The sequence below is a fragment of the Molothrus ater genome, chromosome 7, assembly GCF_012460135.2.
Source record: "Molothrus ater isolate BHLD 08-10-18 breed brown headed cowbird chromosome 7, BPBGC_Mater_1.1, whole genome shotgun sequence".
Classification (NCBI taxonomy): Eukaryota; Metazoa; Chordata; class Aves; order Passeriformes; family Icteridae; genus Molothrus; species Molothrus ater.
The window spans coordinates 14343016-14357814 of record NC_050484.2 but is presented as its reverse complement, the minus strand read 5'-3'; the positions used below and the strand labels follow the sequence as shown (position 1 = coordinate 14357814).

The following is a 14799-nucleotide window of genomic DNA, read 5'->3' as shown; positions in this document are numbered from 1 at the left end:
AGTAAATGCTAAGTGTACTTTCTAGTCCCTCTACCCCAACCTCTAAGGACTATAGGAATGTAAATGAAACAAGCTGAAGGCAGGTGGGAAGTTATTTCAGAGTTTGAGTGATTTTGGACCAATTGTATTGGACTAGTTTTATTGGCAGTCGATGAAAGTGAGGAGTGCTTGGTTATTTTTCCTGTGGGCCAAGTTAAGAAACACAACTAAAACTATGTGTTTTGTTAGTGGCATGACAAAAAAGCTCTCTGGCAAGTAATATAAATGGAGAAAGGAAGCCAGAGAAACTACTTGTTCTGAAATGAAGTGCCTGTGAAAAAGTGGAGCAAAGTTTGCTCTGAATACAGAAATGGGAATCGAGAACTTGTAGATTTTATTCCCTCTTCTTCACAAGAGAAGGTCCACTTAGACTTTAGCCAAGGATCACTGTACACTTAGCCTTTAGCTTGTCCCTTGAAGCTTTTGTATGGCTCTGTCATAGACCACTGAAGACTAGGTGAGATGTCATGCTTAGAAATGTACAACAGACCAGGCTGTAATGCCGTGGAACCTTCCAGGTCTGCATGTGTTGAAGCTGTGGATAATTGGAAGCAGCTTTACCTTAACTTTGTCTGTGAAATGGATGAGATGCATGCCACTCATCAGAAGAGTGGTACATGAGATATTTAGCACACCTTGCACTGTGCTTCTGATTCTGCAGTGAAGCTAGGATGGCCTTTGTATCCAGGCTGTCTGTAAAAATCCACATGTCAGGGCAGTGGTGTCATGGTGGAAGGTTGCTAAAGGAGAAACTGAGATAGGAAGGAGAACTGTAATCCAAAAGTACTGCAAAAGCAGCTTAGAAAAAAACAGTGAGCTGAAGTCAAAGGACAGAATTATTTCAGTCAATATTTTTTCTGAGGTTAGCCTCTGTGAAAGTTCCTCTTTAGCTTCATTAATTGATAGCAAATAAAGATGTGTACTCTTTGCACAGAGATTGTTATTTGGGTTGTGTGGCACTGAGGACATTGTAATGCTGAAAGAATCCACACTGAACTGAGAGGCTACTATTCAAAGATGAGTAGTCAGCAAACAACCGAGCTTGACTCACTTTGTGGATATTTAAGCACACAGAGAGATTTTCCCTCAGTTTAACTTCATTGGCAGCGGGTTCTGGATCAACTCAAGATTCTCGGCATGAGGAGTTTTGCAGGTCAGAGTGGAGATGTATTGGCTCACAGCACTTGGTGGATTTTGCAGAGCCAGAACATGCTATTAAACACATATCAGGAAAATCTTTATTATTTCATAAGAGATAAAACAGAGCATAAACTGAAATGATGCCTCGCTTAAATAGCCCTGTTGTTAGCAAAGGAATTCCAGTTTCATTGTCAAAAGAAAGAAATCTGGTAGGATGCATTCTTGATGTATGTACTCAGAAATATTAAACCCTTGTTCATTCCTCCCATTCTCTGTAGCTGACCTTGTTTTTAGGGGAGGGAGAAGCCAGGCAGTGGGTGTGATATGCCTGGGTGGGCTGTAATGCATGTGAACTTTGACCTGTAACTATTTGTTCTGTGAAAAAAACCCATGGTGTTCACTCTTGGCAATAATGGACTAACTCCCTCGGAAAAACATTCAGCAACATGAAGTGTTAAAATAGCAAACAGTAGCTCTCTTGATAAAATGCAGCCTGGCCTCCACGGATTATCACATGAAGTACTTACTGCTTGACTTGAGTAAGTCACAGGGTCACTAGGAGGGCCACCAGGCCCTCTCACTCTGCTCTTCTCCAGTTTGAAAGATGTGCTGGTTTAAAGATCTTTCTGCTTATAAGCAGTGGAAATTCTGATTTTGCTAACAGTTCTTCATTATAAATGACTCTTAATGAAGTTACACTTAAAGGAAATGTATGATTTTCCTGTCATCATCTGCTTTAAGAGGCTGTAATGAGTCTTAATGGGACAGAGATGGTCTGGCAGAGAATCATCCCTTTTCCATTTTCCATTCAAATCCATGTTAGCTCAACATCCCTCAAAATGTCTGTAGGTTGTTGACGTGTGCAGGTGTTGGGATTCCTCATCTTATTGTCTTGAGCATAAAATCTCACCAGCTGCTGCCATGAAGAAGTGGCATGGGAAGAAAACAGAGTAGGAAGCAATTCCTTTAATTGTAGAAAATTTACTTCAGAAGTATAAGCACTGTGAAAAGCCTTGTTTCCATTTTTCATTGGTCGGTGAAGAACACCTATCTCAGGGTTGACACAAGTGGTGCATTTCACTCTCAATCAGTTCTTTATTTAGCAGCAACATAATACTGCAGTAATGGTAATTCTTTTCTAGGAGGAGAGGTCATTGGTTTACTGTTGTAAAAGTGAGAGTGATACTGTGTTTTCAGTGCAATATTGAGTATTGGTGTTGTATTAACGTAGTAAATGTAGCATAAATGAGTGATTCTCTCATTTTTCAAATGATCAATTTTTCATTCACTTGCTAAAAAGTAATTGATGGAGCATTCATTGACTGCTTTTCTGTCTTCTGTACAGAGGAAGCCTTGGCAGGGGGCTGTGCCCTCTGCAGAGCAAATAAAAGGTGCACCTTGCCCTAACTAATTTATAATGAAAAAGGCAAATATCGGCCATTGGTCACGACACACGCGCGGTACTGAGTCAGTGCAGGAGTCAGTGCTGGCTCACCACACAGGAGTGACCTTGCTGAGTCTGGAGGGGAAGGAGGCAGAGCCTGTGAAAAGAGGCAGTGGAGGGTGGCCTTGTTGTCGTCCAGACAGGAAGGTGAGAAGCAGAGGGCTCAAATAATCAAGGTCAAGCCAGAGCTGTTGGGAGAGCTGAGAATAGAACAGGAGCTGCTTTGCTTCCAGTCTCTACTTTTTTACAAGACTGTCTGTTATACTAGATCATTTACTTGCTAATTTGGAAAGCTTTTATGAGCTTTTTTTGGAAAGTGAGGTTTATTTTTGTCTGTCTGTTGAGAGAAGGGTACAAAATGACTGTTCTGTAGCATACTCACAGACCCACCCCATGAGATACTGAAGAAGAAAGGTAGACAGAGCACTGGGGGCTCTCTTACACCTGCTGGACAGTTGGGGTGCTGTGTGCAGGTTTCCCTGTACCTACATTTCTAAATCCCAAAGCCCTTACTATGCTGACAGCGGTTCTAAAGCTTTGTACATCATGAGTGTGCATCAGCATAGAAATCCTCTGGGCTTTCAGCTGTTGGTGAAACAGGCTCTATTGCACAGTGGCTTTTCTTTTGTCTGTTAATCAGCAAACAACCCAACTGGAACCCATTTCCCAATAATATCATAGCCTCTGAATTTCTGCTTGATGCAAAGTAGTAATGAAATGAGGAACTTTGCCACACTAATGATTTAGGGATTGAATTGCCTGCCAAAGAGAACAAGGGATAAATAACCTGCTGCTAATGCTGCTGCCGCCCTTCTGACGTTGTTGCTTAATCCTTTTGACGCACCAGGAAAAGGGGAGACTAACATGAAAAAGAAAAATGTATTGCCTAACTGGGATGTTGAGTGCTTCTGTGTGACCTTAGGCCAGACTCTGGCTCTTACCCCCCTGCGCCTTCTCACAGTTGTTGTCCTCCTCTGTCCTTGGAACTGTGTTGTCCCTCCTGAAGACCATCCAAAAAAATAAGTTGGTGCCAAAGATTTCTTGTACTTGCAAGAAGCCCACACTGTTTTTCTTTGTCATTCTCTGCTCTTTTCCAGTATAATATGCTCTTGTAGAACTGTGTTTTGCCTCCTTTTCTCCTTTATTTTCTTTACTGTAGCAGTCAGTGCTCTGCTCTTTTTGTTGTTGTATCCTCAGCCACACTCACATGCCTGTTACTGGAAACTCCTAGGTGTGTTTTATATAAAAGTTAATGAGTAATTTCTTTGTCACAATCCTGTGAAAAATAGCCTTCACTGGCATAGATTAAACCCCTGTGGCCCATTGATGATGTGAGCAACTGCTGAAATTCTTTGTCTTTCCTGCTGAAAGTATGCAATTAGGATTTGTCTCCTTTTCAGTTATTTGAAAACAACAGCTTATGTTCACAGACTTGGACCTGTTCTACTGTGTAATCCATTTGTGAGGGAGATCAGTCCTGCCTTCCTTTTTCAAGAGAATAACAGCTTGTCAGAAAGTAGTGTATTTGGGATGCTTTTGATGTATATATCCTAAAATGTTTTTCTTCAGAATGTTGCATAGTTGAAATGTATTCTTTTCTTAGCATAAAACCAGATATCCTAAGTGTAAAATATAAATATATTTGCCATCTGGAAATATAGAACTAGTTTGGTTTTCATTTATACAATTTGCAAGAACTTCAAAATTACTCACAGTTATTTTTTCATTCTTCTAATGTTTTTTCCAGTCACAGTTTTGGAAGTTGAATTTTAGTGGTGCATGATGGTAGTGTCAAACATATCTGCAATATCATTTAGTTTTATCCATTGTTTATATAAATTACTGACCTTTAAACTTTGGCTAATCCCTTTCAGATTAAGGAATCTATTGTTGGTGAAATAAGAAGAGAAATAGTAAGTGGATTGTTAGCAGCTGTATCACCCCAAAGCAGATCTGCAACTGCAAAACAAGATACACAGCCATGAAACTGGTACTACAGGTAATCTTTGAGGATCTGCAAGAACCAGATTTTATTTTTATTTTAATTGTGTTAAATATCATTGCTAACTTATACCTTGCTTAGTTTGCATTTTCTCCTTGAAAAGTAAGTGATCAAATTTGAAGTTTGTTGGATACAGGGAATACTGATAATCCTGAATGGATTTGGAAAGTCAGCTGGTTTTTAGTTTGGCCCATTTTACTGTCAGCGTTCATAGAGTGGTCCTTGATTTTTAGTTTCATATGCTCTATGATGACTTTTTATGGGAATGCATCATGCAAGAGGATTTCTGCAGTTTGCCTGCCTTAGATATGAAGAGTTTCAAAATACATACTTAAGCATAACAAACAGACTTTCAAAAATCTAATTTAGGTCTTCATCTTCCTTTTTTTTTCTAAGGTTGGATGTAGTTGGAAGTGCTGTGGGATTCTGCTCTGGGCAGCACCCAGTGGTGAAAGTGCCAAGTTGGTTTTGCTTCAGGAAGTGTTAAAGCTGCTGAGATGGGCTACTGTGTTTGGCACTTGGTTCTCTGATGTGGACCTTTCCTTGAGTTCATCTGTAAGGACTTAGACACTTTAACATTACTTTCCTTAAAGCATCAGCAAAATTGTGTCACTCTGAAAGGTTTTGTATTTATTTGTATGTCCCTGTTGTAAATTTTTATGTAGCTATTTCTTGGTCTAATGATGCATCATGAAACTTGAAGATTTCCAGACATAACCAATTTATAAATAACACGTACAAATTCAGCCTAGCTTTTTTTTTAAAAAAAATAAAAAACCCCCACAGCAACCCCTCCCAAAACACTGACCTCTATGAGGTATTTATTGTGCAATAACTGATCCACTTTAAGAGCTTGAAATAACCAATAATGGTTTCCACTGCTGTTACTTAGTGCCACTTCAAAAGAAGGAAACAACTCTGTTACACAAATTGCTGTTAATTCTTGAGGCGGTTACTATTAGCAGAGTGGTAGAATGACATGAGGTTACTCTGAAAACTACTTAAAGTTCTGACACTGAAAGCCTTATCTTTGTGTAGAAGACAACTTTTAACTAATTTTATTTGCTTCCTTGCTGTTTGCTCATCCCTTTATAGGAAAGTGCCTTATTTAAGCACTGGGGTGTTTTTTTTTTTGGTGTTGACTACTTGCAGTCATACCAAGAGAAGTTCTGCTTCATATTAACCAAAATGCAATAAAAATGCTATCTTCTGAAAGCAATTAGGATTTGCAACTTGGAATGCATGAATGACCTTGCTTATATTATGGGGAAAATGGAAAAAATCTCTTTTCCTTCTCCATCCCTCACAGAGTGTATTTTCAGTCAGCCTGGTGAATATCCGATTGTTCCAATGGAGAAAATTGGAAGTCATTGGAGTTTTTATGTGGTCAAATAGACAGTTAGTGGATATGTAATATCCCTTTTGGCTGTGCTTGAACTCTCTTTACTCCTTTGCCTTTTCCATCTACTAAAACTCTTCACAATATGTCAAGGTCTTTAATCAAAAATAGTTTCAAATATTACAATATTATATGAAAAAGTTTATAAAATTTTAAGTTGTGTTAGGAAGACACACAAGGGCTGATTTCTTTAAAAAACTGTATATTAAACCAATAAAATATTTATTTTGCCTATAATTTGTGTCAGTGTTTTGTATTGTGCATGGTTTACTCTTAAGCAAAATGAGATAGATTTAATCAAACAGTACACAGAATGGGGAACAGCAGGAAAGCTTGGGACTTGGCTTTCCAAAAAGCTTTCAGACATTCAGGGACCCTGAAATGTGAGAGCAGTTTTGGCACTTAAAACCACTGTCCTAAAGTTGTTGGCTTCGGTTGCTGGTCCAAGAAGTTGATGAGGTGACCTCTCATCAGAGTTTTCCCTGTAAGAAGAGGCAGGGCTTTCTTGAAAGCCTTATTCTGCCCATTGAAAAGCTGAAATACAAACTCTGGCAGCATTGATATGTGGCAATCCATACAAGGTGGTAGTTGCAGTAGATTTCTGCCTTGCTTTGCAGCTTGCATGAGCACACAGCTCCATTCCAGAACACCACAGGAGATCAGCCAGCCAGACCCACGTGTCTGCAACCTTCCTTTGCAAATGCAGAAACCCAAAACCTACTCAACCTGCTCCCCTTGTCCCACAGCCAGATCAATTAACACTCTTGACCACTTATGTAGGTCTTGTGCCTTTGAGCTGCTCAAAGTGGCTTTCCAAGAAAGGTGACAGCTGCAGCTCCCAGGGAATGTTGGAGGAAAGCACTTTGGGAGCTGGTGGCAGTTGAGCAGGAGCATCTTCCATGGAGACAGCAGCCTGACTTCCTGCTACTTCACCAAGAGAAGCCACTTGCTGGTAACATCCCAGAGTATCTGAGGTACTTCATCTTGTAGATTGTAAGAACATTTGATCTCAGCACTGCAAATCCTAATGTTTAATATATCCTGAGAAATGAAGAGTACTGCCAAATTTTTATCCAACTGATGGAAGTCATATTTCTGAGGTTTGGCTATAATTTAAAATAAAGACATTTCAAAATTATGTCTCTAAAAACTGTACTAAAACTAATGGATATAAAAGCACCTGTTTTTCCATAGTCTGGATAACAGATTTTTGCCATTCTTAAAGACACTTACAGATAATATTTTCTGAGTGACACTTATGTATAGGAATGCCTATAAACTGTTTAAAAATATTTTAATGGGTCTGTCATAGAGCTGGTATCAACTTCTGTTGACAATTGTTTGTGCCTTAGGAAAAGCCATCATTATTGAGGCCTATCCTGGGTGACTTAGCATAATGGTTTTCTGAGCATGGACAGTTTTAATTTTGTTTAATGATTCACACTGCTACTTTCCTTGCAAATTAGTGTTGTCTTTTTTTTCTGCCAGCCTGGAATTTTAAATGGATTCTATGCAGATTCAGACAGCTTTATTAGTGGCTGATAAATATTGGTCAACTAAATTTGCAGTAAATAAAGCCAGACTGTATTGCCAGAGGTAATTTGCATGCTTTTCTAAAGTTTGCTATGACAGTGACCTTTGTCATGCCAGTTGGCTGTAGGAGTAACAGGAGACCCCACCTGATCCTGTGGCTTAAAGGCTTGTACCATTGGTGGCATTTTGACTTTTTCAGTCATGGGTGGGTCCATGTGGCACCAGGCTTGCTGGAGACAGATTGGTTCACTAGCTAAAGGGGGTAAAGGATTCTAGCCCATGGGTTGGTGGTGTGATTTGAGAGGGCTTTAAGCTGGCTTGGCAGGGGGAGGAAGATAAGGCCAGGCTCAGTAGAGATGGGCCTAGGGCCAGCAGGCCAGTGCTGGGGCAGAATCAGTAGCTCAGCTGACATGCTTCTACACCAATGCACAGTGTCAGTAACAAACAGGAGGAACTGGAAGCCATTGGGCAGCAGGACAGCCATGACATAGTAGTGTCCCTCACAGAAGCGTGCTGGGATGACTTGTGTGACTGGAGTGCTGCAGTGATGGCTGTAAGCTCTTCAGAAGGGATGAGTGAGGAAGCAGAGGCAGCAGGGTGGCTCTGCACATTAGCCAGTGTTTATTCTGTGCAGAGCCAAGGATAGTGATGATAAGGTTGAGTGCCTGTGGGTGAGAATCGGGGGGGAAGGCCAGCAAAGCAAAAATCTTAGTGGGACCACCCAGGATGAGGCAGCAGATGAACTGTTTGATAAGTGCCTGGCTGATATTTCATGGTTGTTGGCCCATGTTCTTGTGGGAGGCTTTATCTTGCCAGATATCTCCTGGAAACTCCAGCAGATGAGAGGGGGCAGTCCTGGAGTGTGCAGAGGAGAACTTCCTGACACAACTGGTAAGTAAGGCTGCAAGGGGTGGTGCCTCACTAGATCTGTTTACAAACAAAGGGCTGGTGGGAGATGCTGTGCTCAAGACAGCCTTCAACCAACCACGAAATTATAGTTTCTGATTCTTGGTGAAGTAGGGAGAGGGATCAACAGAACCTCTACCTTGAACTTGTAGAGGGCAGACTTTGGCCTGTTCAGGACACTGGTTCAGAGAGTGTCAGTGGGAATCAGTCCTTAATAACTAAGGGGTCCAGCAAGGCTGAATATACTTCAGGAAGGAAATCTCAAAGATACAGGAGCAGGCCATCCCATGTGCTGAAAGAAGAGCTGTGGGGAACAAGACTGGCCTGCCTGAACAAGGAGCTTTTACTGGAACTCAGGACAGAAGAGAGACTGAAAGAAGGAGCAGGCAACTCAGGAAGAGCACAAGTGTGTCATTAGGTCATGTAGAAAACAATTATAAGGCAAAAGCTCAGCTAGAACTCAATCTGGCCACTGCTGTAAAAGATACTAAGAAGTGTTTTTGTATGTACATTAACAACAAGAGGCAGAATGAGGAAAAGCTCCATCATTTATTGAACATGGGGGGTAAAATTGTCACCAAGGATGAAGAAAAGGCTACTTAATGCCTTCTTTCCCTCAGTCTTTAACAGATAGACCAGTTATCCTCTAGGCAATCAGTCCCCTGAGCTGGTAGACAGGGACAGGGAGCAGAACAGGCTCCCTGCAACCCAGGAGGAAGTGTTTAGTGACCTGTTGGGCCATTAAACCCTCACAAGTCTGTGGGGCCAGGTGAGATTCACTTGAGGGTACTGAGGGAGCTGGTGGAAGAGCTTGCCAAGCCACTCTCCATCATTTGTCAGCAGTTCTAGTTAACCAGAAAAGTCCCAGCTGGAGACTGCCGAATGTGACACCCACCTGCAAGAAGTGTTGGAAGGAGAATCCTGGGAAGGAGAGGCCTGTCAGCCTGACCTCAGTGCCAGCGAAGGTTATGGATCAGATTAACTTGAGTTCAATCTCATGACCCATAGAGGACAGCCAAAGCATCAAGCCCAGGAGCATGGATTTAGGAAAGGTAGGTCCTGCTCAGGCAGTGTGATATTTACATACCAGGTAGCCCACTTAGCTTTGGCTCCTGGCTTGTCCCTACTCATGGAGCAGCCCCATTCCTGCTACTCCCAACACCTGTATAGGAAATTGCAAACAATTGTGCCCCAGCCACTTTGCCCAGGTCACCAAACCCCAGATCCTGTCCTCCAGGTGTGTCTCAGTCCTCCCTTGCAGATGCTACAGGCAGGACCTTGAGGATTGTTGTGATATCTTTTGGTCTAGCATGTTCTCAGAGGGGGAGGAGGAGGAGGCAAGAAAGAAGGGCCATCTAAAGAGTCTCAAATTCAAAAATGAGAATTTTCAGAACATGTTCTGAAACTGGCATACTGAGCTTTTATAGGTACTTGGTGACTTTTCATTTTCTGCCTGGGAAGGTGTGTTTGCACAGGAATTTTCTAACTCAGATTCTGAAACTGTGGAAGTTCATTCCTTGGTTTATCTTCTATGTATTCTATATTTTACCTTTTGTTTAAAAAAAATTTACAGTAACAACTGAATTTTATATTTCAGTTGTTTAATTCAGTGATATAGTCAGTCAACTTTTGCATTAAAGATTTAATATGGAAATAACGTAATATAATTCTATTCTAAAACCTATGTACACTATACAGGTCTTTTTTTATTGAAAGATGTATTAGATTTACTCTATTCTTGGTAAGGAAGCAAATTGTAGCATCTTTTCCTGCTGAAATACCCTCCTAAAATCAGTACCAGAGTTTTGCTTCCTGCACTATTGAACTATAGTCTATATTAGGCAAGAATCCTTTGACTGTCTGCTCAGGTCATGTCCCATTAATCCAGCTCCTTTCCTGTGTTTTGGATGTGTGTATTCTCTTGATGGTAGTGGATGGGATCTAGCAGTAAATGTTTGTACATTACTTCAAAGTGTGGAGAGCTGTGAATTTCAGAGGAAGACTGGAATAGACAGTGTAAGTTCTTCTGTGCTCAGATAAAGTAACTTTAAACTGATTCTGATTAAAACCATACTGCTGAGGAATTATTTATTATCTTAACTTAAGAGCTTGTATAAATAGAAATAGCTGTATCTTTTTACTTATCTAGGCTTTATGTATCCACATATATAGTTAGTACATAAACAAGTCCAAACCTGATACTCTGTGGGTAAGAACTGGCAATGGAAATTTGGGTTAGACTGTTACCGGGCCAACAGCTCTCACTGAATGTCCCACTGACTCTGTCACTGCTCAGAAAGACTTTCTGTTCTTCTTGACATGGCTGTGGCAGCATTTGGTACTCATGAGGCAAATGGGATCTGCTCTGCATTCTACCTCCCTGGCAAATTTTAAATTCTTTGCATTTTCTATATATAAATAGCAGACTGTGTTTCCAGCAGCTCAGTGGGAGTCACCCTGTTTGCAATGCTATTTGGAAAGGAACATTTCAGTCTCATTTTGAATATGTAATTTTTTATTCTTGGAGGGCTTCTGTCTGATTTTAGCACCCATGAGTGAGGCACAGTGCAGAGCCCCAAAGGGCAAACTGATGCCCCTGTCTGGGCAAAGGCAGGGAAGAAGCTGTCCATCAGTTTTTAGAAAAAGGCAGCAGGAAGGGGCACATGGAAGCCCCTTTGGCTGTAGCAGAAAGCCAGAGTGCTCTGCAGTGTTTCTCCCTCTGCTGCTGGGGCTGCCCAGCAACATGCTGAGGATGCACTGCTGTGAGGAGAGGGACCAGCTGGAGAGCCCAGGGAAAGCACAGGGCAACATAGCTTTGTTAAATCACTCACAGATCAGTGGCTAGGATGGGGATTAAAGTTGTGTCTGAGACACACTGGAAGAATTGCCATATCCAAGCTGAGCCCTTGCTCTGCAAAGGCCCCCTGTTGGATCAGGGTGCTGTAAATTAATGCTTCTCTGCATCTGCACAGGTGGATTTAGGAGCCAAAGCCCTAAGCAGGTTTGTTTTACAAGGAACTCCAGCTCTCCTCTCCAGAGTGGTGCTGCAGTAGTCTCTGACCACACCAGAGGAGCTGAGGCAGATCAGAGCCACAATAAAAATGGTGCAAAGAGTGCAGAACCAACACCCTTGAACTGCCATCCCAGAAGCCTTGTCTTTGGCTGGAAACAAGATATAAACCTTTTCTAGACACCAGGGGAAATAGCTCAAGCAGGAACTATGCCATGAGTACTTCCATGGCTCATCCTCACAGCAGGATATTCTAAAAGGCTTCATACCAGAACATACTGAATGACATAGGAAGGAAAGATCTTGGACAGTTCTTATTTTTAATTCCATTATGGTTTTAGCTGAATCATGAAGGCATCTGAAACTGAAGTTGTGGGGAATGCACTAAAAACAGAAGATGAACTACAAGGATGTGTCAGTACTTAAAAGTGTTTCAGTCTCCCCAGACTATGATGCAGTCTATAGAAAATGCCAGCACACTTTGCCTGCAGACTTCTAATGCTGCAAATTGGTGTAAGAGGGAGCCAAGGTAGGCATCCTGAAATGCTATAGCTGAGTGCTCTCTCACTGTGCCTCTTATACCATTTTAAAAATACTGTTATGGTTTTAGTGCATGTGAAGATTGTTGGGCTGCCAGTTCCAAATAGGCACAGGGAGAAGAGCTGCAGGAGGCAAATGCTTCCATATCACATTGTTGGGGGCCTGTCTCCCAATCCTAGCCAGCCCCATTAAGGATTAGTCCTTGTGTCTTGGTCTGTCCTGTTGTCTGTCTCCCTTCAGAAGCTGCCAAAATGTGGTTTTGTTGGTTTGGGTTTTTTGTAAGGTTGCTCAGCTTGTTTCTTATATACCATTAATAAAGATGCATTTGAGACATAATTCCTTTGGACAGCAATGTCCAGCAATCTAGAGCTGAAAAACACTATTATAATCCTTTGAGCACTTAATATTTTAATAATTTTTTTACTGTCTGAATACGGTTTTTAAAATTACTTTATCATTAACATAAGAAATGTTAAACCTTTGCAGTGATAATTATAGCTTCTGTGATCAGTAACATATATTAGAATTGCAATTGTACAATTTAATACATGAAGTTTTGTAGACATCTAGAATAGATATTTTATGGAAAAAAGGTATTTTCTAGAGAAACTTGATATTTAAAATATACAATTTATTAATACTTATGGTAGCAATGGATCTGGAAAATGTTTTTCTCACAGTATCTCACAGCAAAACCAAACATTATTTTCTTTCAAGTATTAAAGTTCAAGAGGAAAGCCACTTCAGACCCCTGCTTATGTCCTCCCCCAGGTGCAACCCTGTGTATGTGTGTGTGTATATCCCTGGTATGTCTGAAGCTGTCATTGAAGATAATGGCACATCTGTGCATGAGGGAACTGTGAAATTGGATAATCAGACTGTCCTGAAAACGACTCTCTAATTGTCCTGGTGAAAGCAGAGTGTGTCTCTCTTACTTTAGTGCCTTAGATTTCATTGTGCCTCAGACTTCATTGTGCCTCCACAACTTTTACAATTGCACTCTTGCTCCAACTGTGGAAGTCTATAAAACAAATTATGTTTTGTCTTTGTAGGAATAGTGAAGGCTTAAAAATGGGCATATGAAACACTGAATATCAGTGTTTTGTGCATCTCTTTCATTTCTTGTCAATGAAGCTAAGCATTTCACTTAAGCACCAAGAACTTTCAGGATTCAGACAGAGAGGTCCCAGAATAAGCTGGTCTCATGCTCTGCTTTGAGCAGGGGTGGTGGGACCAAGTATCTCCAGAAGGTCCTGACCAATCAAACTCTTCTGTGATTCAAAAGTCTAAGTTAATGCCATCTAAACTATCATAAGAAATTGAACAGGAGAGTTGCCAGCTACTAGCTGTTAGCTGGAAGCCACTATGGTTCATAGTAGCTTTGATTTGGATGAGGAGGGAAATTTTGGCCCTCATGGAGAGTTATTTTTGATCATTGAGCCAACTGGATCCTTAGATTAAAGTGTATCCTCCCCTCCTAAGCTGTATCAGGTCCTTCCCAAACCAGCTAGCTCGTGTGTTTGCCTCTGCTCAGAAACAGCCCGTGTTCCTAATGTGTCATGGTTTTAATTTGCAAAAATCAAAGTCAAACAGTATTTCATGTCTGACTGGCTGGTTTGTTCTGTGTGTATGGCCAGTGCATTTTTCTCACCCACAATTCTCACTCCTTCCCCACCGCCTCCACTGGCACAGGTGGGAAAGTACTCAGTGACTCAATGAGCTTGTGGTGAACTGTGAAAATCCTTTGTGCTCTCAGTGGCCTGAACATTTTCAAATTCCTCTGAGTTTTGCAAAGAGGTAGGCTAGATCAGTGATTGCTGGATGTTGTTTCACACACTTCTTTGAAATAACATGAAATTACAAATGAAAATCAATTATATTCATGAAGGAGTACTATTGATATGATTGGCCAAATTCTTTTCCTGGTCTTGGAATGAGGCACAGATTTTGTACCCTTAAGTAGGATTTGGCCTCTGAATTTTAGTCATCCAAAAGTGGTTTAACTAGTCTGAATCATCTTTCCTTTTTCTAAAGTTAATGGAGAGAAAATGTAATCTTGAGTAAACACTACATCCCACTTGACTTGGATAGAATGAAAAGCCTGTTGATGTGCTTAGCACAAGGGAGCCCAGAGAGCTTGCTCAAATGTGAGTCTTCTCAGTATCTGGAGTCACGTGAAATGGAGCCCACCAAAAGAAATCACAGTCTAAATATGAAAACCAGGCCTAAGGTGCAAACGCACCAGAGAAATGTCATGAGATTATGGACAACTCTGTGGAATCATCATCAGAATTCTTCCTGTAAGATTTAGTAGAGTCTAAAATTGTAGGATTAAAAAAATATTTGAAAGAGTAAAGGTAATTGTTTGATATGTGCAAAGAGGAGAGCGGTTCTGGCACACTGTAACAGAGATCGAATTTTTGAATCCACCCCTTCTGCTACCTCCACCCCCAAAATCTGAAAACTTCCTGATTTGTGTTCATCAATAATTAAGAGCCCATCAGCAATACTCAGAGGGAGCTTGCATTGCACTTCTGAGCAGCCAGTTAGTAATATATGGTGGAGAGATCCTCTTTTTCAAATCCCAAGGCTCCAGGCCGTGCAGTGCTAGTATTGCATTTTCAATTAGCTCCTGAGTGAATGCTTGGCATATGGGGAAGTGAGCCGGTACACAATTAGCTTATTGTTCCTTCCAGCTTTCTGCTGAGAGGATCTGAAGGGCTGCTGAAGAGAGGGGAGAGGGGAAAAAAAAAAAGAAAATAGCCAAGCCGGTGGCATCTCTGTGG

General features: G+C 41.2%; 1 protein-coding gene across 1 annotated transcript in view; it reads left to right on the top strand.

Annotated features, from left to right (window-relative positions):
- Positions 1-6261, top strand: part of ITPRID2 (ITPR interacting domain containing 2) — a 40363-nt gene extending 34102 nt beyond the window's left edge. The window contains exons 18-19 of the mRNA XM_036386797.2: positions 4498-4622; positions 5022-6261. Coding sequence (XP_036242690.1) covers positions 4498-4608 — 111 coding nt within the window. The 3' untranslated portion in view covers positions 4609-4622; positions 5022-6261. The remainder of the gene's footprint in view (positions 1-4497; positions 4623-5021) is intronic.
- Positions 6262-14799: the final 8538 nt, after the last annotated feature.